Source organism: Lithobates pipiens, unplaced genomic scaffold (assembly GCF_037356315.1).
Source record: "Lithobates pipiens isolate NorthernLeopardFrog02 unplaced genomic scaffold, aLitPip1_a1.2 Scaffold_59, whole genome shotgun sequence".
In the NCBI taxonomy this organism is placed as follows: domain Eukaryota; kingdom Metazoa; phylum Chordata; class Amphibia; order Anura; family Ranidae; genus Lithobates; species Lithobates pipiens.
Genome location: NW_027507880.1, coordinates 2,180,008 through 2,205,003, shown reverse-complemented (window position 1 = coordinate 2,205,003; position 24,996 = coordinate 2,180,008). Strand labels below are relative to the sequence as shown.

The following is a 24,996-nucleotide window of genomic DNA, read 5'->3' as shown; positions in this document are numbered from 1 at the left end:
CATCTACACAATTCTGCGGAAGGTCCCGTAGATCGTACGTCCCAAATTGTAAACCATAAATTGCGATCATAGCACTAGAAGAGGCGACTATGCGAGCCTGTAGGGAGAGTAAAAGTCGAGTGACCACTGAGAATATTGAAAGTTGAGCAGAAAACAGAGATGAAGAATCAGAGTAGGAGGAAAGAAGAAGGTAGAAGGCAGAAGAAGGTGAAAAATCCAGAGGATACCCCCTCTGGTGAATCAAGGTCAGCCCCTGGGGACCCAAACATCCCCCGGAGGAGACCCCAACCAAAAACGCCTGCATAACTAAAGGCAGGCACCCTAGCCCACAAATCATAGGGGGTCTGTGGGATAGGGGAGGGCACAAAGATCGAATCCAGCGCCCAACACTTTGAAGAGAAAGTAATAGTTGTAAAGTAAGCACCAATAGCATGAAATACTTAGATGATTAGTATCATAGAGTCTAACATTGTATGTAGGAATATTAACCAGAATCTTAGACATCAAATTAAACCCTTTAACAATCATGAATGAAAGGAAGAACTGTAAACGGGGTAATACCCCGCTGCGGGCCCTAATATTGGACCTGGATCGAAACAATATCAACCTGGCGAGGTTTAAGGAAGATTACCTGCTTTAGGGAAAAAATGAGGAAGAGAAAGAAGGGGGGGGAGGGGGGGGAGAAGTGAGGGGGGGGAAGGAATGGGTTGGAGGCAAGGGAAAAGTGGAAAGGGGTATTGGGGGGAGGGAGAAGAGGGAGGGAGGGGGGTACAGAGAGCTTAAGGTATGAGAGAGAACCAACATCAGTTCTAAAAGGAAGTGCAAATGTCTCTTTTGAGAAGGATCCAGCATGTAGGAATGTTCTGTATCATCCGATGAGAACAAAACTCCGTATGAATTGCAGGCTTAGTGAAAACCGAGCAGTATTTTCTGGTCAATAGTATGAGAGGGCCATCATGAGAACCAGTTAGTTAAAGATGGGAAAACAAAAAGGGCCCGCAGTAAGTGGAAGATCAGCCACAGGAAGTTCAAAGAGCCGAAGCTCTCAAGTGGTGGGGGGAGGTTTCCCCGTGGCACTCCGGCATGGAGTGAGAATAGGGTTAGGGAAAATGAAAAACTTAGGAAAAGACCAGCCTCAGGTCTGAGTATGTTCCTTGGATCGTTTTGACTGCTGCTTATTCCACAGGGGGGTAATTGGGCTAGCAGGGGGCGGGCGTTTAGCTGGATTGTAGTTCGGGTTTGAGGTGTCCATGTCTGCTTCCGTTGAGATGAGCTTCAGGGATAGGAGAATCTTTTCACCATCATGGAAAGTGGTGAAAAAATGGGTCTTGCCCATATGTTGGAATTTGACAGCAAAGGGGAATGTCCACCAATATTTGATTTCCTTTTGGGTGAGCATCAATAGGAGAGGTTTCAAGGCTCTTCTTCTCTGGATTGTGGAGGGGGACAGATCGGCGAAAATTTGGATTGAATGGCCGTGATAGGACAGATGTTTAGCCGCTCTGGACTGTTTCATAATTTCTTCTTTCACCTGGTAAAAGTGTGGCTTGGCTATAATGTCCCGGGGGGACCCATCCTTACGTGGAGGTCCGAGGGTTCTGTGGACCCTATCCAGCTCCAGGCGGTGTTGCGGTATGTCCGGGATCAGGGATGTGATGACTTCCTGGGTAGCTTGCGCCACATCAGTTATGGATTCTGGTATTCCCCTGATTCGGAAGTTGTATCTTCTGGATCTGTTTTCCAGTTCGTCGATTCTAAGTATGGCGGTGTCCAGTCTGTCTTGTAAAGTCTGGATATGTTCTGAGTTCTGGTTGGTTGCTGACACTGTCATGTCCAGTTTTTGTTCTATCGCTTCCATCCTGGCTCCCAGGTTTTGAAAGTCTGTCTTAATGTCTCCTGTTATTTTCGCGGCTGTGGATGCTAAGCCCCTTTCCAGAAGGGCTGACATTTTAAGGAGAAGGTCATCCGTGTGTGAGCCGGAGTCAGACTGAGGGAAAGGAGAGGATCCCCCTGGGGGCGGATCGAGGATAGGGCCCGCTGGGGAATACGGTGAGTCCCCAAAATTTCTGCCCAGCAGTGATTCTGTAGAGGCTGGTGATGGGGTGGGTGGATGCATTGCTCCACTTTGGTGAGATGGGGTATAATTGAGGGAGGCCGGAGCAATCACTTGCCTTACTTCTGGGAGTGTTTCTCTCCCTGCAGCGTGCTTCAGGGCCGCGGCGGCCATCTTGGTACACCCAGACGGCGGAGATCCGTCGAATTGCGGGACCAGGTCTCTGCGGACCTGTTTTTTGGGCATGCGGAGAGCTTCTCCGGGGTGAGGGGGTGGCGGATCGCTCGTTGTCTTCCTCGGGCTCGCTGTCTGCGGTGCGCAGTAAGTGTCGGTGGCGCTGGGTTCGGCGGAGCTCCGGCTCAAGCGTCCATATTGGAGACTCCGCGCATGCGCACCTTATTTAGTTTTTCGTTCAAAAATTGCATTCGTCCGAAAATCCACATGAATCACGGTCGAATCTGTCTTTGAAGGCTTATGGTGTCTGTCGAATGTATAAAGAAGATTCGACGGAGCTAGTATATAGCATACTTTAGAACCCTATTAAAGTCTATGGGACTCCAACGTTCAAAATCTAAAGTGCTCATTTTAAAGGCTAATTTGCAAGTTACTGTCCTAAAAAGTGTTTGGGGACCTGGGTCCTGCCCCAGGGGACATGGATCAATGCAAAAAACAGTTTTAAAAACAGCCGTTTTTTCGGGAGCAGTGATTTTAATAATGATTAAAGTGAAACAATAAAAGTGTAATATTCCTTTAAATTTCGTAGGGGGGGTTGTCTATAGTATGCCTGTGAAGGGGCGCATGTTTCCCGTGCTTAGAACTGTCCCTGCACAAAGTGTCATTTATGCAGGAAAAAAAGTCCTTTAAAATCACTCGCAGCTATTATGAATTGTCGGCTCCCGTAATACAGAGAACACTCATTGAAAGTCATTGATAAAAAAATAAATAAATAAATAAATAAAAAAAGCGTGGGGGTCCCCCAAATTCAATTACCAGGCCCTTCAGGTCTGGTATGGATATAAAGGGGAACCCTGCCTCAAATTTAAGAAAAAATTTGACGTGGGGTTCCCCCTAAATATCCATAACCAGACCCTTCAGGTCTGGTATGGATATTAAGGGGAACCCCGCGTCAAATTAAAAAAAAAATTGACGTGGGGTTCCCCCTAAAAATCCATACCAGACCCTTTATCCGAGCACGCAACCTGGCAGGCCGCAGGAAAAGAGGGGGGGACGAGAGAGCGGCCCCCCCTCCCTCCTGAACCATACCAGGCCACATGCCCTCAACATTGGGAGGATGCTTTGGGGGTCTGTGACCCCTCAAAGCACCTTGTCCCCATGTTGATGAGGACAAGGGCCTCATCCCCACAACCCTGGCCGGTGGTTGTGAAGGTCTGCGGGCGGGGGGCTTATCAGAATCTGGAAGCCCCCTTTAACAAGGGGACCCCCAGATCCCGCCCCCCCCCCCCTGTTTGAAATGGTAAGGGGGTACAAAAGTACCCCTACCATTTCACAAAGAAAGTGTAAAAAATGGTTAAACAAACACACTTTTGAAAAATTCCTTTATTAAAAATAAAAAAATAAAAAAAAGATTCCAGCGGCGGTAATCCACTCTTGCTATCCAGTGACGGACGATCATCTCTCCAGCGATGTCTCATCTCATCCAGCGCAGCGATCCATCCTTCTTCTGTCTCCGTGGAGGAGACACTGCAAGGATTCCGGCGGCTGACGTTTCTTATATACGGAGGGCGGGGCCACCCGTCACCTGACCCCGCCCCCCACTGACGCAAGGGGAAACCCGGGGTTCCCCGTGACGTATAGGTGACCCCGCCCCCCTCTGATGTAACGGAAACCTGCCTGTTTTACATCAGAGGGGTGCGGGGTCACCCATACGTCACAGGGAACCCCGGGTTTCCCCTTGCGTCAGAGGGGGGCGGGGTCAGGTGACGGGTGGCCCCGCCCTCCCTATATAAGAAACGTCAGCCGCCGGAATGCCTGCAGTGTCTCCTACACGGAGACAGAAGAAGGATGGATTCGCTGCGCTGGATGAGATGAGACATCGCTGGAGAGATGACCGTCCGTCGCTGGATAGCAAGAGTGGATTACCGCCGCTGGAATCTTTTTTTTATTTTTTTATTTTTAATAAAGGAATTTTTCAAAAGTGTGTTTGTTTTATTTAACCATTTTTTACACTTTCTTTGTGAAATGGTAGGGGTACTTTTGTACCCCCTTACCATTTCAAACAGGGGGGGGCCAGGATCTGGGGGTCCCCTTGTTAAAGGGGGCTTCCAGATTCTGATAAGCCCCCCGCCCGCAGACCTCCACAACCACCGGCCAGGGTTGTGGGGATGAGGCCCTTGTCCTCATCAACATGGGGACAAGGTGCTTTGAGGGGTCACAGACCCCCAAAGCATCCTCCCAATGTTGAGGGCATGTGGCCTGGTACGGTTCAGGAGGGAGGGGGGGCCGCTCTCTCGTCCCCCCCTCTTTTCCTGCGGCCTGCCAGGTTGCGTGCTCGGATAAAGGGTCTGGTATGGATTTTTAGGGGGAACCCCACGTCAATTTTTTTTTTATTTGACGCGGGGTTCCCCTTAATATCCATACCAGACCTGAAGGGTCTGGTTATGGATATTTAGGGGGAACCCCACGTCAATTTTTTTCTTAAATTTGAGGCAGGGTTCCCCTTAATATCCATACCAGACCTGAAGGGCCTGGTAATTGAATTTGGGGGACCTCCACGCTTTTTTTTATTTATTTATTTATTTTTTTATCAATGACTTTCAATGAGTGTTCTCTGTATTACGGGAGCCGACAATTCATAATAGCTGCGAGTGATTTTAAAGGACTTTTTTTCCTGCATAAATGACACTTTGTGCAGGGACAATTCTAAGCACGGGAAACATGCGCCCCTTCACAGGCATACTATAGACAACCCCCCCCCCCCCCCCCCCTACGAAATTTAAAGGAATATTACACTTTTATTGTTTCACTTTAATCATTATTAAAATCACTGCTCCCGAAAAAACGTCAGTTTTTAAAACTTTTTTTTGCATTGATCCATGTCCCCTGGGGCAGGACCCGGGTCCCCAAACACTTTTTAGGACAGTATCTTGCAGAATCTTTTCTCTCTGTCAAATCTTTTTTCTCTGTCGAATATTTTCTCTATATAATCTTGGACTAATAGAGGTAAGGTTAGGCACATTCGAACACAGGTTCTATAGACACAGATTGTTGTCAGAGTCATGTCGAATCTCCTATTCTATATCGAACTGTTGTAACAATGAAAACGAAAATAAAGCATTTATTTATGTCGGATCTTTCGTTTTTCGGATTTTGTGCTTTCGTTATCGTTTGTCAAAACGAAAACGAAAACAGCTGAAATTCGGACGAAAATGCATTCGGACGAAAACGAATGCACATGTCTACTGCCTAGATATCCAGGTAGCCCTTTCTGAATATCTCACCCACAACACTACTCCTGGCATCTCCCCTACCCTCCTCTGGGAGGCGCACAAGCCGGTCATTAGGGGCACCTGTATCTCTGTCGCCTCACACCTTAAAAGGGCTAGACAGGAGAGGTCCTGCCAACTAGAGAATACCCTCCAACAACACTTCCTTCAGTTCCAAACCAGCCCCACAGAGTTAAACAGGTTGACCCTCGAAAAGACGAAATTGGAGTTGGACCTACTTCTGACTGAAGAGTCTGACAAGCAAATTCGTAGATCCTCCCATACCATCTATACCAAAGCCAATAAGCCAGACACCTTTTTAGCAATGCGCTTAAGAAACCCAGAGAAATCTTACAAGCCCTTTAGACTCCGAATAGCACAAGAAGGACCCACTAGTAACCCCGCCAAAATACTCACTGAATTTAGCACTCAATTATCTAAATTATATGAAGCCAAATCCCCCTTTTCTACTTCCCAAGCTGACGCTTTGCTCCAACCTTTGCAGCTCCCCCGGCTAGCCTCCGTAAACCACGACTCAATCGAAGCTCCTATCACATTGGCTGAAGTGCTTGCAGCTATCAAATCCCTTAAACCACACAAACACCCGGGACCTGACGGTTTACCGGCATCATATTATAGAAAATTCGCTGACACGCTAGCCCCTCTCCGTACCAACTCTTTTAATTCCCTCCTACAAGATCACTCCCTTGGCAGGGACAGCTATTATCACTATGATCCCCAAACCCAACTCTGACAACACAATCTGGTCCAATTTCAGACCCATTTCATTGCTCAACGTAGACGTCAAGATCTTGGCCAAGGTCTTGGCGCTCCGATTGAACCCGCTTATTGGTAGGCTGATATAAGGACCAGGTTGGGTTCATTCCCCAGAGGCAGGCCAGCGATAACATCCGTCGTGTGATTCTCCTCCAACACATAGCGAAAACTAGAAATATTCCCATGCACATACTCTCCCTTGATATACGCAAAGCGTTTGATACAATATCTTGGCAATACCTTCACTACATTTTGCAACGCTGGGGTTTTGGCCCCTTTTACTCCGCTGGATAGGCGCTCTGTACTCTCAACCTCAGGCCTACGTCAGATATGCGGGTTCGCGCTCAGTGACCTTCCCCATACAACGGGGGACGAGGCAGGGGTGCCCCCTCTCCCCCATTTTATTCGCATTAGCAATAGAACCCCTTGCTGCGCTGATCAGGGCACACCCCGATATACGCGGCCTTGAATTGGCTTCGACCACGCATAAGCTATGCTTATTCACCGATGATGCCCTGCTTTTCATTACTACCCCCCATACTACTCTACCTAATCTTTGTAAACTTTTAGACAGATTTGCTAAAGTGTCAGGCTTAGAAGTCAATCATGCTAAATACAGAGCTCTCAATGTCTCCCTGCCAACGGACGAGTTTAAACGCCTACAAAGCAACTTCCCCTTTCTATGGTCTTCGACCTCTATCCCTTACCTGGGCATCCTACTGACGAGTGACCCGTCCTCCCTCTTCCAATCAAACTACCTCCCCCTACTCAGAAAACTCACAAACATTTTAGCTTCATGGCAGCCGCTTTGTGTCTCGTGGCTGGGTAGAATATCAGCAGTTAGGATGTCACTACTACCTAAATTACTCTACCTCTATAGGGTCCTCCTTATCGCGGTCCCCCCATATTTTCATCGTATCATACAAAACAAAGTTTTAAAGTATATTTGGGGACCCACTAGACCCAGAATCGCTAAATCTATACTCTTCCGCCACAGGACACAGGGCGGCTTAGGCGTGCCCAATTTCTCACACTACTTCCGTGCGGCCCAGATAGCCCAAATCGCCCTTTACCACGCTAAGTCAGAAGTTCCTTTGTGGGTTAGCCTCAAGGCCATGGATGTTCATCCGATTACTATATCAAATCTACTCTGGCTGCCCCCCTCCCGGAGAGGTATACTTACTAACCCTGTTACACTCCCCTCCCTGAAAATTTGGGATATGGCCCGTAAATCTTCCCCACTCATTTCCGCACATACCCCACTACTTTCTATTTTTGGTAACCCGCTTTTTCCCCCGGCTTTTCTAGAGCCAGGCCTATTTGCGGCCTGGTCCCGAGCAGGCGTGGACAGGGTCTCAGACCTCCTGAAGGGTGGTTTACCAAAATCCTTCCCAGACCTTCACGCTCAGCACCACATTCCACTAAAGGAATGCTTTCGCCACCTTCAAATTTTACACTTTCTGCAATCACTGCCTAAGCCCATTCCCGCTCTGAATCATATGTCATTCTATGAAAAGATATGTGACTCAGACCCACATGCCCCAGGCATTATTTCACAATTATATGCTTACTTCACTCTCCCCCCTTCCTCTCTCCCAGCTTACGCGACGAGATGGTCGACTGATTTCGCTATAGATCTGGACACGGAGGACTGGAGGGAGATCTGGACTAACACCAAGAACGCAACCCAAAATGTTGTTGCCTCTGAGGCTAATTTTAAAGTCCTAATGCGTTGGTACCTAGTCCCAGCTAGAATAGCCAGATACGTTCCGGGATACTCAGCGATTTGCTTCAGGGGCTGTACTGACATTGGCACTCACCTACATATCTGGTGGGCGTGCCCGATAGTCCGGCAATTCTGGGATGCAGTGTTCCAAATGGCATCAACACTATTTATGTTCACACTTCAACCGGACCCTACTCTTGCTATACTCAACAAGTCACCCGAACGCTGTACTCGCAATCAACTAAGACTGTTCCTCCAACTCAGCACAGCAGCTAAGCAAACTATTGCACAGGCTTGGAAGACTGCATCCCTGCCCTTGCCCGCAGTTAGGAACAGGGTAACACAGGCCATGATCCACTGCAGGATCGAGGTCAAAATTCTTGACCGCCTCCCTCAGCATAATAGAATTTGGCAGCCATGGGTAGATCACTTCTTACCCCTTGACATTGACTTAGCCACATTGGATTAATGAAATAGATAGATCGATACCAGATGAAACATCAATGGTTCTAGACCCTCGGGCCCGCGTGGGCCCGCCGACCCCCCTCTCTCCCAGCCCACTCTCTCCTTTCCCTTACCCCTATCTCTCCTTTCTTGCTTTGCTCTTTTCTTTCTCTTTCTCTCCCACACCCTCCTCTACTTAAAACTACTCACTACGCAGTACCAAGATCCCTACTCGGGATTAAACCTCCTCTTAGGGAAGGCTTCGTTCCTCTTTCCTATACATCTTCATGTCTACGGCCTTCTCCACCAAACATATGATGTGCACTCTCTCTATATTGCATCCTTCTGTTATCACCTTGTTTTACTGTTCGGGTTATGACGCCCGCTATTGATGTATCGCTTTTGTTACATTGTCACTATTCTGTTTGTAATATTGCACACCAGCATGTGATCTGTACTGTGTACCCGCTCTAATGCATGTTAATAAAATATGTCAAAGAAAATACTTGTACATATAGAAAGCATAGTGCTCTCTATCTCGGTGCTGGTGTCAGTGCTCTCTATCACGGTGCTGGTGTGGTGTCAGTGCTCTCTAACTCGGTGTTGGTGTCAGTGCTCTCTATCTCGGTGCTGGTGTCAGTGCTCTCTATTATGGTTCGGGTGATCATCTCCTGCACCATCTTCTTAGCCTGCCCTGACCTTTCCTCTCCTCCATGGCCTTCATGCGCTCCTGAATTGTCAAAATTTCACAGAATGCTTGTCGTTGTCGATCCCAGATTCACTTAATACTTTTGTTATGTCAGCGTCCATGTGGTGGGACTATGTGTGCATATCTAGTAAGTATTTTGGTGCTGAAACTATGACCTGTAGGTTTTTAAGGTTCGCCTGCCATTAATGTCAATGGGGCCCACCGCAAACTTTGCAGTTCGTGAACTTTTGGCCGCATTCGTGGCCCTAGATGTCCTTGAGTGACCCTAGATGTCATAGAGTAGCCCTAAATATCCTGGATTGTTCCTGGATGTCATAGAGTAGCTTTAGATGTCCTAGAGTAGCCTTATATGTCCTAGAGTAGCCCTAGATGTCCTTGAGTGGCCTAGATGTCCTAGACTAGCCCTACATGTCCTGGAATGGCTCTAGTTCTCCTAGAATAGCCCTAACAGACCTAGAGTATATGTCCTAGAGCAAAACATGAACTTATTTACTGTAATAATAACCACAGGTGTTTCTTTCTCTCATACAGACCAGCTGTAATTGGAATATGTCAATTATGAAGGTTCTTTGTCTACTTTTGCTCCATGTGGCATTAGTGACACCAGCAACACAGATATGCCAAAACCCAGATGAGAATGCCTACTCAATCATCACATGTGGAGCTCCCGGGAAGAACGGTCTGCCAGGCATGAATGGGTCAAATGGAGCAAAGGGTGAACCAGGTAAAAATGAACACAATTTTAATACCAATAAAGATCTGTAGCCTATTACTTCACCAGGTGGATTCTGCATACCTCCCAATATTTAAAAATGGGAATGAGGGACACCTACTAGAAAAATTATGTTGGTGGTAGAGAATATGCCCCTGCCGTGTCCCCTAAACCATTTTCAGACTGGACTATTTTGCTGGCTTAAGACCAGACCACTTTTTGCGATTCGGCACTGCGACGCTTTAACTGACAATTGCGCGGTCGTGCGATGTGGCTTCCAAACAAAATTGAATTGGGTTAACCAGTGGGTGGCAGTGTAGGGGTTCCCAGGGGCGTGTTACTAACTGTGGGGGGCTGGGCTTTGTTTTAGTGAACACTGTTCTCTGCTCCAATTACATGGAGCAGAGATCAGTGTCACTTGTTGCTAGGCAGAAAGGGGAGATGCTGTTTACAACGGCATCTCCTCGTTCAGCCTCCCCGTGAGACAATCGTGGGTATCCCTGCGGCGATCGAGTCCGCGGGACCCGTGACCGGACTCACAGGGGTCCCGACCGGCACGCGAGTTTGCCGCCGGCGGCACACTGGCTATGGCAGGGCGGAATTTAAAACTGGACGTACCTGTACGCCAATATGCCTGCCCGTGCCATTCTGCCAACGTACATCAGCGTGCGCCAGTCGGGAAGTGGTTAAAGGAGATTTAAATTTAAAAAAAAAAAAGATTAGTTAAATCCACAAGAACTTTTTTTTACCACTACTATTCCTTATATTGGCTTTTAAAATTTACAAATGCAGAAATTTTGAAATTAGAAGAAGGTTTTGCACTGGGAAACACTTTGTTTTAAAGATAAACAGTGCATTTTATATACAACTATATAGATCAGACCAAAATGAGGGAAAAATGAGGAGAAAAGAGGGAAAAAGGGACATTGCTCCAAATCAGGGACAGTCCCTCCAAATAAGGGACAGTTGGGAGCCATGATTCTGGAGAATTAGGAACTCCCTTCACTTTTTCTGGAAGTATTACACCAACACGTTATTAAGCAGACTCACACTCAACACTAGCCATAGCAGCCCTCACAGTTGCTTTGAGGCCTGGTGGTGGAAGTGCCACTGTTAAGGGTATTTTAAAGTAATCGAAACATAGACAGCACAGATTCAGTACCGAATCATTATTGATTGCAGAAGTTGCTGTGACCTGTGGCCCTGTACCAACCCCCCCAACATTTCTAATCAAGGGTTGATGTCAAAAGTACAGGAAGAGCCTTCCAAATTTTTGTTACTGGTCACAGATCCTCCTTTGCAAGCTGTGCAGTAAGATTTGACTACCTGTTTTAGTATTGTAAGCTTATTGTCCTCAGAGATTCTGATCATCCCAGCCAGCACTGAAATTGACCCAGTATGACTAATGTAGTCTTACTCAGGCTGTACAAAATCCAGAGTCAGAGTGAGCTAGAGTATCTCCTCAGTTAAAAATGTATTGCTGTTTGTAGCTCTTCGAAAAAAACATAATTTAACCTTATTGGATCTTCAGACATGTCTAGAACATCCAAAGTCTGAAGTGGTTGAACTGTTTTGTTCAGTAGGCTTTGGGCTTTTGTTTAAAAGTAATCTGGGCAGCTATAGCATTGCCCGTCCACTTTTATGTTTTTGAGGAGAATACATAAGGTGCACAAGGTCCCTCATTTATGGTTTATAAACTGATAAGCTGTCAAGGTATTGTAGCACCCTCTAGTACAGTAAACATGTTTGAACATGTTGATCAAATCCCCCGTGTACTCCTCTTCTCAAGAGTGAATAAATCATTTCCTCTAATCTTTCCTCATAGCTGAGTTCCTCCATGCCTCTTATCAGTTTGGTTGCCCTTCTCTGCACTCTCTCCAGTTCCCCAATATCCTTTTTGAGAATTGGTGCCCAAAACTGAACTGCATATTCCACATGTGGTCTTAGTAATGATTTGAACAGGGGAAAAATCATATCTCTCTCTGCAGTCCATACCCCTCTTAATAAAAGAAACGACTTTGCTCGCTTTGGAAATGGCAGCTTGGCATTGCATGCTATTACTGAGCTTATGATCTACCAAAACCCCCAGATCCTTCTCCACCATGGATCCTAGTTGTACTCCCCCTAGTATGTAGGATGCATGCATATTCTAAGCCTCCAAGTGCATAATTTTACATTTATCAACATTAAACCTCATCTGCCACATAGTCGCCCAATTAGACAGAGCATTGAGGTTGGCTTGTAAATTTGAGACATCCTGTGAGGACGTTATTCCACTGCATAGTTTGGTGTTATCTGCAAAGACAGAAATCTTACTTTTGATGCCAGTCCCTATATTATTTATAAAGATATTAAAAAGTAAGGGTCCCAACACTGAACCTTCTGGTACACCACTGATAACCTTAGACCATTCAGAGTAAGAATCATTAACCACTACTCTCCGAATTCTGTAATTTAGCCAGTTTTCTATCCATTTACAAACTGATATTTCCAGGCCTGTAGACTTTACCTTACACATGAGCCGTGTGTGCAAAACTGTATGGAATGCTTTTGCAAAATCCATGTATACCACGTCCACCGCCACCCCTCTGTCCAATGTTTTACTTACCTCCTCATAAAAAGAAATCAGGTTTGTTTGACAACTCCTGTCTTTCATGAATCCATGCTGTCTGTTGCTTAATTTTTTTTTTTTCCAGCAAGAACTCCTCTATGTGGTCTTTTATTAATCCCACCGGTATCTTCCCAACTATAGAAGTTAAACTAACAGGTCTATAGTTACTTGGTAAAGACTTTTTTCCCTTTTTAAATATAGGCACCACATTCGCCCTGCGCCAATCCAGTGGTACTATTCCCGTCATTAATGAGTCCCTAAAAATGAAATACAATGGCTTTGAAATCACAGAGCTCAATACTTTTAGGATCTGTGGGTGAATGCCATCAGGTCAATCCAAACCCTCCCCCCAAACACACACACCCAAACGGGAGTGGAGGGAGGGCTCAATCTGCACCTCTTCCCCCCACTCCTACCCCTCTGTGTATGCCAACACTCCAATCCCTGTCGCCGTGCCTCAGAAAAGCAAAGTGGGAGCTGAAAATGTTAAGTCCAGCAGCCTCAGATACATCCGGATGAGAGGTGCTGACTGCCAAGGGCTCACCATCCAGCCCTCTCAGTGACTGAAGTCTCCCCTTTCTCTCTCCTGCCTCTAAATACACTAAGGTAATTCAGAGTACTCAGAGCACCCCTTACATCAGTGTTTCCCCTTACATCAGAGTCTTCTCCATACATGAGAGTTCTCAGTGCCCCCTTTAAATCAGGGCTCCCAGAGAATCCCTTATGTTAGAGGCCCCAGAGTTCTCCTTTACACCAGAGTCTACAGAGTCCCCTCTTACAGTGAAAGGGAACCCCACAAGTTCAGATGTACTGTAAAAGGAACTCTGTGGATTCAGATATAAAAGGGGAACTCTGTGGACTCTGATGGAAAGGGGGACTCTTGTTATTAACTTTGTATAATTAAAAATGTTATTTAATAGCAAAATATATATATAGTATAGTTTATACTTTTAAAAAAATTGCTGTGCACCGCTAAAGTGTTCGGGTTTGACTTGAAGAAAAAGTGGCAATCTTAGAGCAACAGGACTAAAGAGAGCAGGAGGAGACACAGAGGCTTCAGGTAAATTCTGAACTCTGAAGTTTAAATTCAGTTTAATTGCAAACATTTGTCTAAGTGTTGACCACTGAATTAAGAAAAATGTAATTGTATTCTATATTTAATGTTACAACTGCATTTAAAAACGTTATTAGCACATTTTTGAGGGGGTAAAGGAGGAACCAGAGGGGTCAAAAACTAAGCAGATTCAACTTTAACTTTTATTCTTTTTTGACTGATTAGGTCCTCCTGGATTACAAGGAATCACCGGACCACCTGGAGTAAAAGGGGACAGAGGAGCCAATGGGGAGCAAGGTAACTGGGAACTTGTCCCACTAAGGGGAACCCTATCTACTTACATGAATGATTTGTATGACTTTAAATGAAAACAAATCTAAAAGCATGGCTTAGTTTTCTCATGGATATTTTAATGATTTGTTTTAAACCCCGTAGGCTGTGGGGTGGGGAAAGGCCCAGGTGGTAGGGACCCAGAGGGAAGGCACGGCACACACAGTGGTTGAAAATGCGAAGTTATATTGTCAGACCATTCCAGATACAATAACAGAGTCTATCCAGCAGTATGAAACAAGTGGCAACACTCAGAGAAGTAGGCGGGACTTGCATAGAGAGAGTGATGCCCAGAGGCTGGCAGCACCTAGTGCAGGGAGCAGCCAGATGCAGTAAGCACAGGTTGCTGGGAAGTTCCCCAAGGAGTTCTGATGATGATCCCTGTGCTGTCACTCCTCTGAAACCTTTCCCTACGCTAGGAACACTCTCCCTATCAAGCAGGTTACTGTCCCTAACCTAACCACACTCACAATGGCAGTGAGGTAGGGTTTTTTGTAAGTTTTGCCCTCAAAAGATGGCCACAGAGGTTACCCGGGTGGCAGTTTCCAATTTGACAGCAGCCCATCCAATGACACGTATGGAAGCCTAAGAGAAATGAGGAATGGCTATTCCTCCTGTCCTCCACTCTCCCTGCATGGTGGATGCAGCAGTGCCACCTGTATAAGAAGGTCAATCTACACCTGCCTACAATTCCCGGCTTTGACAGATGCAGTCCTCGGCATCGCCTCTCACAAAACACAATAAAACAGTGAAAATCAACAGCATAAGCAGATGGTTAACCGAAAAGAACACAATAACAACAAGCAGTACATTATACAACAGAATATTTGGCCAGCAGTTGACCCCCGGTTTGACCAAATAGGGCAGCAACCCTCGCTGGAATACTCCGGCTCATCGTCAGGATTGTAATTTTTGTAATTTACTTGAGCTTGCCCAGGAGCTTCAGATGCTTGGGGGTTATCATGGGTACCCTCATCTGGGCTCTCATTAGTGTTCTCACAGGAGTCCACAAGTTCCTCAGAACTCCTAGAACTTTCCCAGTCCTCTGCTGTGTGATCTTCTAAAGAAGTGGCAGTGGTTTTATCTTCAGACCTGGGATAATTAGTGGGGATCACATCGATGGGTGGCTGATACCACTCAAATGGAACCTCTTTAACAGGGGGAATGTTTGTAGGGGGGAATGTTTATGAGAGTCTGTAGGGGGCTTAATGGAGCTGTCTTCGCCCTATACACAGATTCTGGTGGAGACGTATCCTGTTGACTTCAGGGTCCTCAGACACCACATTGTATAGTTAGAGCAGTGAGAATGGCTGTTTCTCTACCCGGTACGGGGTGGTCTCCCACGACATTTCCAGTCTACTCCCCCTTTATAATGTTGGGATTTTTAATAGCACTCCATCCCCCAGCTACAGTGGCAACAGGTCCAGGGTGGCTTCCTCGGCCACTTCCTGATAATGCTCAAGAAACTGCTGTTGAGCTTTTCTCAGCCTTTCCCACTGCTCTTGCACCCATTCATTGGGCTTTCAGGGGGCAGCTTGCTTTGGTGTGTTCAGCAGCAAGTCCATAGGGGGCCTCTCACTACGTCCAAACATGAGGAAAAAGGAGGGGGGTTCAGACAATGTTTCCCTATGTGCAGGTGCCAGTGGTCTCGATCCCCATGCTACAGGGTCCACAGCATACTCAACAGTTTGTGATTAAAGCATTCCCAGACCCCATTGCCATGTGGATGGTAGGGGGCATGTGGGGCTAACAAATTCCACTTAATCAACACAAGTCTGAAAATACCTGAGACTTGAAATTGGGGCCCTGGTCTGACAGGATGTGCTTGGGGCACTCTATGGAAGCTGGCCACGGTGTCCTTAAAGGGGTTGTATAGTCTATGAACATCAAGACGTAGTGGAACGTGGATGGGAAGGTTGACACCATTAGGAAGTACATAGCCACTAGTTTAAAGGGTTTTGAGGTGATGATGGATAGAGGGGCCATGTGTTCTGGGGTGACCTTGTGTGGAGAACAGGCCCTACACTCACGGAAAGATCACGCCCCCACGTTCCTGAGCCTCAGTCCGGTCCACTCCATAGTGCCCACTGCAGATATACAGTTATTGGGGTATAGGTACAGGATTGCCTAGATAACTTCACACACCCATCAGTGGAAAGTAAAGCAACAGGTAGCTTAGGTAGGTAGGTTGTTAGAGGTAGTTGTGCTTTTTTACAGCCAGTGAAGGTAAATTTAGGCAAGCACCTAACTCTGTTTCTAGAAGGTTCTGGAAAAGAGGCAGGGAAGAGGATTGAAGTGGTATGGAGTGTATCTGGGAACCATGACCAATCCCCATCTAGGATTGGCAGGGGGCAGGCCTCCTTTATATACTCAGGGCCAGCCTGCTGTGGGATGAGTTGTCGGGTGGAAGAACTCAGTGATGGAGTGTTAGGCAGTCAGGGCCTTTGAGGGAGCCCCCTATCTGGGGGGGCGTGACCTTGGGCCGGAGCTCAGGAGCTGTGAAAGGACCTCTCATAAAACCCACATCAAGGGTTTGAGAAAATCATCAGGAGGGAAGATCTGGGAGAGACATGCCAGGATTGGATGTAGAGCCAAAGGGAGAGACTGTGATGTTACTGGCATTCGAGACAGGTTGCTGCAGCCAGGAGGGTTGGTGGGACTTGCACAGGACTGACTGGGACCAGTAGTTCACCAAGTTACATCTAGCACAACAAGTACTCTTTTTTTCATTGTCATTGGTTGCTACATCAAAGGGGACTGTGTACCCCTGCCAGCAAATGGTGGATCTTAAATTGCTAGGCCTTATTCAGAGTGGGGCCTAGCCATGTGCTAGTTGTACCAGGAATCAAGCATTGCGCATTAGAGAAAGTGGAGTTTACTCAGAAGTGATGTGCTGGAGGAATTGGAGCTTTAGAGACATTCCAATTCAGATTCCAAATATTTACCTGACAAGATCAATTATTTCGGTATCCCATGTTCCCTTTTCTCCTTCCAAATGTAATCCCTCAAATAAAAAACACAAAAACAAGCTGATGGACTATTCATTGTCTAGAAATGTGTGAATGGAGGTGAATGCCGGGCTGGCCAGGGTGACATGTGGAACTACTGTACTCAGCGACCCCACGGGGGCACCGCTACACTGTCATTGACACCTCTGGTTAAAATAAAGATCTTTGACTAAAGGATATTTGTAGGATGTAGTTTATTTTGCCCTTCTGCTCTCAGTTTATAAAGATATAACTTTATAAAAAAAAATTTCACTAACTCTCTCATTAAATATGTTTCATAACTGACAGGACTACAAGGACCAAAAGGGGAAAAAGGAGACAGCATGGGTCCAGGTAAAAGACCATTTTTATTGAAAGGGAATGTTTCTTGCTCACATAATTACATGTTGCTTTATTTTAATTCAGTATTAGGCCTCATACACATGGACGTTTTTACAGCCGTGTTTTTGAGCTTTTTTTACAGCTTAAAAACGCCTCTTCATGTTATTCAATGGCCTCACACACACAGGTGTTTTTAAACTGTAAGTGGCAAAGGGGATTTAAGCTTCAAAAAACCCCAGGACCAGCATGTTCTGAGGCTCCAGCGCTAAAGCTGTAAAAACGGCAGATGCTGGTAAAAGCGGCTTAATGCTGTATACAGAGCATTAAGCCTTGTCAGAAATTTCTCTGCCGCTATACAAAATCAATGGTTCTATATGGGAGCCCATTGATTTGAATAGAAGTTGCACCAGAAGTTGCGACTTGTGTGCTGAGGATCTTGAAAGGGAATTTCCCGCCAAAATAAAAAAGGGGAACCCGGAAGGTCAGGAAAGGGGGGAGAGCGAGCGCACCCTTCCCCCGGACCATACCAGGCCACATGCCCTCAATATGTTGATGAGGGCCTTTTCCCAATTTGTATTGTTGCACTTTAAGCAAAATTTAACAGCACTATACCTGAAAAAACTATCGTTTTAAAAAACATTTTTAGAATTGATACATGTCCCCAAGAGCAGTACCCAGACCCCCATACCTCTATTATTGCCAAATACTTGCCTATAAGCCTTCAAAATGGGCACTTTTGGTTTTCCTGTTCAGCTCACATACAGTTAGGTGCATGTTTATTTGGACACAGGCACAATTTAATTTTTTTTTTCAGGTATTTACCAAAACATATTCAAGCTATAGTTATATAATTGATATGGGCTGAAAGTGCACACTCTCGGGTTTAATTAGAGGGTATGTACATCCAAAGTGGAAAAAGGGTTTAGGAATTACAGCTCTTAAGAATAGCCATCCCCTTTTTTAAGGGACCAAAAGTAATTGGACAATTGAATCAAAAGCTGTTTCATGGCCAGGTGTGGGCTACTACTTTATTTCTTCATCAATTAAGCAGGTCAAAAGTCTGGAGTTGATTCTAAGCTCTTGTACACACGGTCGGAGATTCCGACAACCAAATCCGTCGGATTTTGTCCGACGGATCTTGTCCGAAACTGTTGCATACACACGGTTGGACAAAGTTGTGGAAAATCTGATCTTTCAGAACGTGACGACATAATTTTGTTACGATGGGACTACGTTCAGGCTGGTAGCCAATAGCTTTGATGCAGGAATTTGATCTGAGCAGGCGTGGCACTTTGTCCGATCGGAATTCTCTACACATGATCGGAGTATGTCCGATCGGAGCATTTTGTCGGAAAATATTTCTGGCAAGTTGGAAAATTTGGTCCGATGGATATTCCAACAGAAACAGTCCGATGCAGACCACACACAGTCGGAAAATATCTGACAAAACACTCCAATCGGACACATTCCGTCGAAATCGGTGTACAAGGGATAAGTGTGGTATTTGCATTTGAAATCTATTGCTGTGAACCTACATCATGCATTCAAAGTAGCTGTCCAGTGAAACAGGCCACTGTAAGGCTTCAATAATGAAACATCCTTTAAAGAGATAGTAGCAACATGAATAGTGGCTAAATCAACAGTTTGGTAAATTCTGAGGAAAGAAGAATGCACTTGTGAGCTCAGCAACATTAAAAGACCTGAACATCCATGGAAGACAACAGTGGTGGATGATCGCAGGATCCTCTCTATGGTAAAGAAAACCCCATTCAAAACATCCAGACAAGTGAAGAACACTCTCCAGGAGCATATCATTGTCAAAGTCTATAATCAAGAGAAGACTTCACAAGAGCATATACAGAGGGTTCACCACAAGGTGCAAACCATTCATAAGCCTGAAGAATAAAAAAAGCCAGATTAGACTTTGCCAAAAAAAAAACTAAAAAATCCAGACCAGTTCTGGAAAAGCATTCTTTGAATGGATGAAACTAAGATCAATCTGTACCAGAATGACGGGAAGAAAATAGTGTGGAGAAGGCTTGGAACAGCTCATAATCCAAAGCACACAACGTCATCTGTAAAACATGGTGGAGGCAGTGTGATGACTTGGGTATGCATGGCTTCCAGCGGCACTGGATCATTGGTATTTATTGATGAAAGAAGACATAAACAGCCAGATGAATTCTGCAGTGTTTAGAGATATAATGTCAGCCCAGATTCAGCCAAATGCAGAAAAGTTGATTGGACGGTACTTCACAGTACAGATGGACAATGATCCAAAACACACTGCAAAAGCAAACCAGGAGCTTTTGAAGGAAAAGTGGAATATTCTGCAATGGCCGAGTCAATCAGCTGATCTCAACCCACTTGAGCATGCATTTTACTTGCTGGCAAAACTAAAGGCAGAAAGACACACAAACAAAGAACAACTGAAGACAGCTGCAGTTAGAGCCTGGCAAAACATCAGAAAAGAGTCTTTGGTAAAGTCTATTGGTTCCAAACTTCAGGAAGTTATTCAGGATTCTCAACAAAATATTAAAAATTAACATTTTATTTATCATTATATTAATTTGTCCAATTACATGTGAGCCCCTGAAAATGGGGGGGGGGGGGGGGGGGGGTGTATAAAAATGGTTGCAGTTCCTGCTCTTTCTTGTCTTAAAGCGGAGGTTCACACAAAAATTGAACCTCCGCTTTTCGGAACCCTCCCCCTTCTGGTGTCACATTTGGCATCATACTTGGTGGAGAAACCCTTGTTGGCAAGCGTAGAGGTAAGACATTTCTTGTAGTTGGTGTTAGAATATTATTTCAAATTCATAATTTGGCACTTATAGGTGTTATAATATATTTATAGCAAGCTTGCAAAACATATTTGGTTTTATGATTAGTCATAATAAATAGTATGCGTGAATGATCTTGATCAAATGTTCAGGAAAAAATATCCTCATCTAAAGCTGAACATTGCTGGATGTTTCTGGTGTAGCCAATTTGAGTATGACATATATGATATCTTGGTATAGAATGTCATTAGAAGACAAAAATAGACACGTGTGTACGTAGCTAAAGGAATGATATATTGTGGATTATATCCTGTTAAGTTTAGAGTAATCTCAGTCATATTAATAAGTATAAGTATTAGTATATAGTTACTTAAAGTTTTTTTTTTTTTTTTTTTTTTTAATAAAATTTTTATTACTTTTACTGTGAATGACAAGCAGTCAATAAACAGAAACAGTAGATATACAAGGAACACGGAATACAGATACATGGTTCGTAACCAACAGCCATATGCCTAAAAGCCTATATGCGTACAGCAGAATCTATGGGATCGAGAACACAACCTAGCAAAAAGATCATGGCAGGACAATACAGAGTCAGCATAGAGTGTAATCTAAGAGTCACTACGCTGTAGTTCAAGTCAGGGGGGCTCCTCCCTAAGTGTCTCCCTGGGTATTTTTAGTACGCCCAAAGAGTTAGTAATATCTCTCTTAAGATACCATTCTGTGTATCTGAATGGCTGCATAATCCTGTGTATATCCTCTTTCGTGAAAACATGTTCCATAAATTTGCGCCATCTTGAAAAGAAACGTGTGGTTGATTTAAAACTTAGCAGAATAGTATCCAATCGTTCTAGGTAGAAAAGAGTTTCCAGGGCTTTTTTCACAGCCTGTATTGAGGGCGGTTAGGGTTTGATCCATTGTGTCAGGATAGTTCTTCGTGCAACTAGTAGACACAAATGTGCCCATTGGGGTATAGCTGTATAGCTATCTGTGAGGTGGGGTTCAGCCGATGCGGTATATCCGAAGAGACATAGAAGTCGGTCCCTGGGCAGGTCCTGGTTTGTCACAGCATGAATAAATCATAGCACCAAGTTCCAGAAGGTCTCAACGTGTGGGCACTCCCATAAGCGATGGAGAAGCGTAGGACGCAGATTTGAGCAACACGGACAACATTCCTGGTTGGGATCAGTTCTGTTAATACGAAAGGGGTAATACGCCCTATGAAGAATCTTAAATTGGGTTTCTCTCCATGTTTCAGAAACTGTAACCTTTCTAATTTTAACATAACCCTCTAGTAGTTTCCCCAGAAGATCCATATCCTCAAAAATGTCTGCCCACTTTCGAAAAGGTTGTAAGCGGTATTTGGCAGAGTGGTATTCAATAAGGGAGGTATAAATAGTAGAGATAGAGTAGTCACCATTGTGTATTATCGTATCTATGAAGGATTTCTGGAACTGATTCGTTACTTGTCTATGCCTGTCACCCAAATAACTAAGGAGCTGGCGGTAGTGGAAGAAATGAGTTAACGGCAAGGAGAATTCTCTCGCTAGCATCGGGAATGGCTTGGGTTTACCTGAGTCTCTCGAATAAACATCATATACCTTCGTGAGACCCTTAGTTGCCCAGTAAGCAAATACACTATGCATTGTGGAAGGAGGGAACATGGGATTTGATTGGATTGGCAAATATCGGGAAATATCGGACGGTAGCCCTATCAATTTGCGCGTCTCCCGCCACGCTATCACTGTATCTCTAATCAATAGATTAGATCGGAAATGGGTGGGTAATTTGTTTGGATTCGAATGAAGGATAGCCGATAGGGCAAACGGCGAGACCGCCGCAGCTTCTAAAGAGTTATTAGAGTACCTGGATTTTCCTGAAAGCCAATCTAGACCTTGGCGAAGCAGACATGCTAGATTATAAAATCGGATGTTGGGTAGGCTCGCTCCTCCCTCCATCTTCGGGAGGCATAGTTTAGTCAAAGCAATCCTCGGTTTTTTCCCGGCCCATAGGAATTTCGTCAAAGCTGAATGAATCAGCCTAATATGCGAATGCTTAACTAAGAGAGGAATAGTTTGCATTGGGTATAGTAATCGGGCAAATGAGACCATCTTAAAAAGATGACATCTCCCGAAGAGCGAGAGAGGAAGAGCCGTCCAAGCCTCTAGTTCGTGCATAATTTTCGATATCACCGGAGGGAAATTAAGTGAGTAGATAGTTGAGGGTGTCCGGCCAATGCGTATCCCAAGGTAAGTGATATAGTGGTTTGCTACGGTCAAGGGGGAGTTAGCGGTCCAGGCAGTGGCCAGATTAGGTCGAAGGGATAGAATCTCGCTTTTGTCAAAATTAATGCGCAGCCCGGAGTACGACCGAAACGTTTGGAACATGTCCGTAAGGCGTCTAAAGTCTCCCGACGGATCCGTAGAAAATAATAAAATATCGTCCGCAAAAAAGGCAGAACGAAGCGTGTGGTCCCCCAACCTGATTCCACTAATCCCGTTAGGCGAATTGATCAGTCTCGATAACGGCTCAACGGCTAAGTTGAACAATAGGGGAGACAGGGGACAACCCTGTCTCGTCCCCTTCGACAAGGGGATTGTGGCCGATATAAAGTCAGGGGTCACTAACCGTGCCGTCGGGGATTCGTACATACGGCGTAAAAATTGTAGGATCGGACCAGAAAACGCTAACTTTTCCAATACTTGAAAAAGCCAAGACAGACTAATGTTGTCGAAGGCCTTTTCGGCGTCTAACGACATAATAGCTACATCTTTGTCAGGGTGGGATTTGGCGTACTCAAGAACAGTCAGAACCTTACGGATGTTTAACGTAGCCGAGCGTCCTTTAACGAACCCCGATTGAGCTGGGTGTAGAAGTGATGGGAGTAAAGACACAAGACGAGTGGCGACAATTTTCAACAAAATTTTCACGTCTACGTTAATCAACGATATTGGTCGGTATGACCCTGGTAGAGTAGGATCTCTATCTTTCTTGCCGATAAGTCGTATGTATGCCTGAGTTCCCGTAGGGAGGTATGGACCGCCTTCCCACATTGACTTAAAGACAGCTTGTAACGTGGCCGGGACAAAGTCCTTGGTCATTTTATAGAATTCGGCAGTGAGGCCGTCTGGACCCGGCGCTTTAGACGACGCCAAAGATTTAATTGTGATCTGAATGTCCTCAATCGTAACGGGAGCATTGAGGGCATCCAGAGCTTCAGTGGTGAGTTCAGGTAATTGTAATTGATGCAGGAGGGTCGCCGCTCCCTCCTGATCCACCGAATCCGTCGAGTACAATCGGGTGTAATAGTCCGTAAGGATTTTGCTAATTTCATCGGAGGAGGTGTGCAGCACACCCGTATCATCTTTCATGGACATAATACGCGTAGTTTTTCTAGCGCCGGCGCACATCCTGGCGAGTAGCTTACCTGCCTTGTTACCGAATTTGTGAAAATAAAGAGTGGAGTATGACGCTTTGGCCAATTCCTGCTGTTCTGCCCAAAGATCAAACTCCCTCTTGGCCTTCGTCCATAATTTAATATTGGCCTGCGAGCGATTAGATATTAAACTTTCGTGAGCATACCGTAAGTTCTCGCTCGCCGTCATATATTGTCATTTGGCGTTACGTTTAAATTGAGTGACATACGATATGATCTTACCCCTTAAGAAGGCTTTGCCAGCCTCCCAGAACAAGTTCGGATTGGTAAGGTATTCCCGATTGTCGGAGACATATTCCGTCCATGCCAACTCCAGAACCGAACGAAAATCTTCGTTGTCCGCTAAGTACGAAGGGAATCGCCACATAGGTGGCAGGGACCCCGCGCGAGTATCTAGCAAGTTAAGGGCTATTGGGCTGTGGTCCGAAATCCTAGGGTCGTAGATTTCAGGATCCCGGGTCAATTGGAAAAGCGCTTGGGTGACAAAAAAATAATCTATACGAGAAAACGAGTCGTGAGGAGGAGAATAAAACGTAAAGTCGCTACCCGTCGGATGAGCTATCCTCCACGGGTCCAGTAGTCGTAGTTGGTCAACCGTTCTGGCTAAGAGCGTTGGTGAGGTGATAGGTCTGTCCCGAGTCGACCCCATTGCTGCGGATCTGCTCGAACGGTCAAGGGTGGGTGACATCACCGCGTTAAAATCTCCTCCCAAAACGTGTAAAGCTTCTGGTATCATCGTCGTCCAGGTAATCAAGTCACGAAAAAAGGTAGAGTCAGGTGAATTTGGGGCATAGACATTAGTAATAGCGATATCCGAATGGGCTAATTTGAGCGAGATGGTGATCATGCGACCTAGCTGATCCACTTGTACATTCTTAACTGTATAGGTTAGCTTTTTATGTAACAGAATCACTACCCCGGCCCTACGGCCATCAGATGGGGACCCAAAAACCTCTCCCACCCACAACCTACGGAGGCGTTGCACATCATCAGCCGAGAGGTGTGTCTCTTGTAACAGAGCCACATCCGCTCGCAACCGTTTCAAATGTCTAAGGATCATCAGCCGTTTACATGGGGAGCGAAGCCCCTTAACATTCCACGACACGATCTTCAAGTGATCCCCCTCGACCGACGAAGCCATAGTAGTAATAATTCAGATGTCAGCGCTAAGAGGTAGCGGGGAAACTTCCCCCATAATCTCGATCCGCCAAATAGGGGAACTCTCGAAGACCGTGCCGTTTCTAGGCTTAAAGGCATAGAGCATTCATAGAAGCACGAAGTAAAAAGCAACATGTAACGTAGAGCATAACCTGCATGGAATAAAGAACAAATTAATACCCAGAAGGTATCTAAACAATCTATCATGAACGTCCCTTTTTTCCACATCCAACCGTATGTGGATACCGACCCTCCCGCCTCCCCCTTACACTTGAGTATTGTCCAGGAGGGATCAAGAGCCGAGTTCAGCACCCCACGTGGGGGACAGCATAGATGCTGCAGTGAGAATGACCCAGGCTGAGGGCGGTAAGGGTTCCCGCTTCCGAGCGAACAACCGTTGCAAATATAGAGTATAAAGCAGTGTCATGTGGGAT

The 24,996-nt window shown here is 45.5% G+C and overlaps 2 protein-coding genes across 2 annotated transcripts in view; both read left to right on the top strand.

Moving 5' to 3' along the window:
* LOC143958154 (uncharacterized) overlaps positions 1-22,830 on the top strand; it is a 46,945-nt gene extending 24,115 nt beyond the window's left edge. The window contains exons 2-5 of the mRNA XM_077467613.1: positions 9,684-9,876; positions 13,755-13,826; positions 17,156-17,200; positions 22,748-22,830. Coding sequence (XP_077323739.1) covers positions 9,702-9,876; positions 13,755-13,826; positions 17,156-17,200; positions 22,748-22,830 — 375 coding nt within the window. The 5' untranslated portion in view covers positions 9,684-9,701. The remainder of the gene's footprint in view (positions 1-9,683; positions 9,877-13,754; positions 13,827-17,155; positions 17,201-22,747) is intronic.
* The window catches only part of LOC143958174 (pulmonary surfactant-associated protein D-like), a 605,930-nt gene that overhangs the window by 565,088 nt on the left and 15,846 nt on the right, over positions 1-24,996 (top strand). The gene's annotated exons all lie outside the window — the stretch shown is intronic.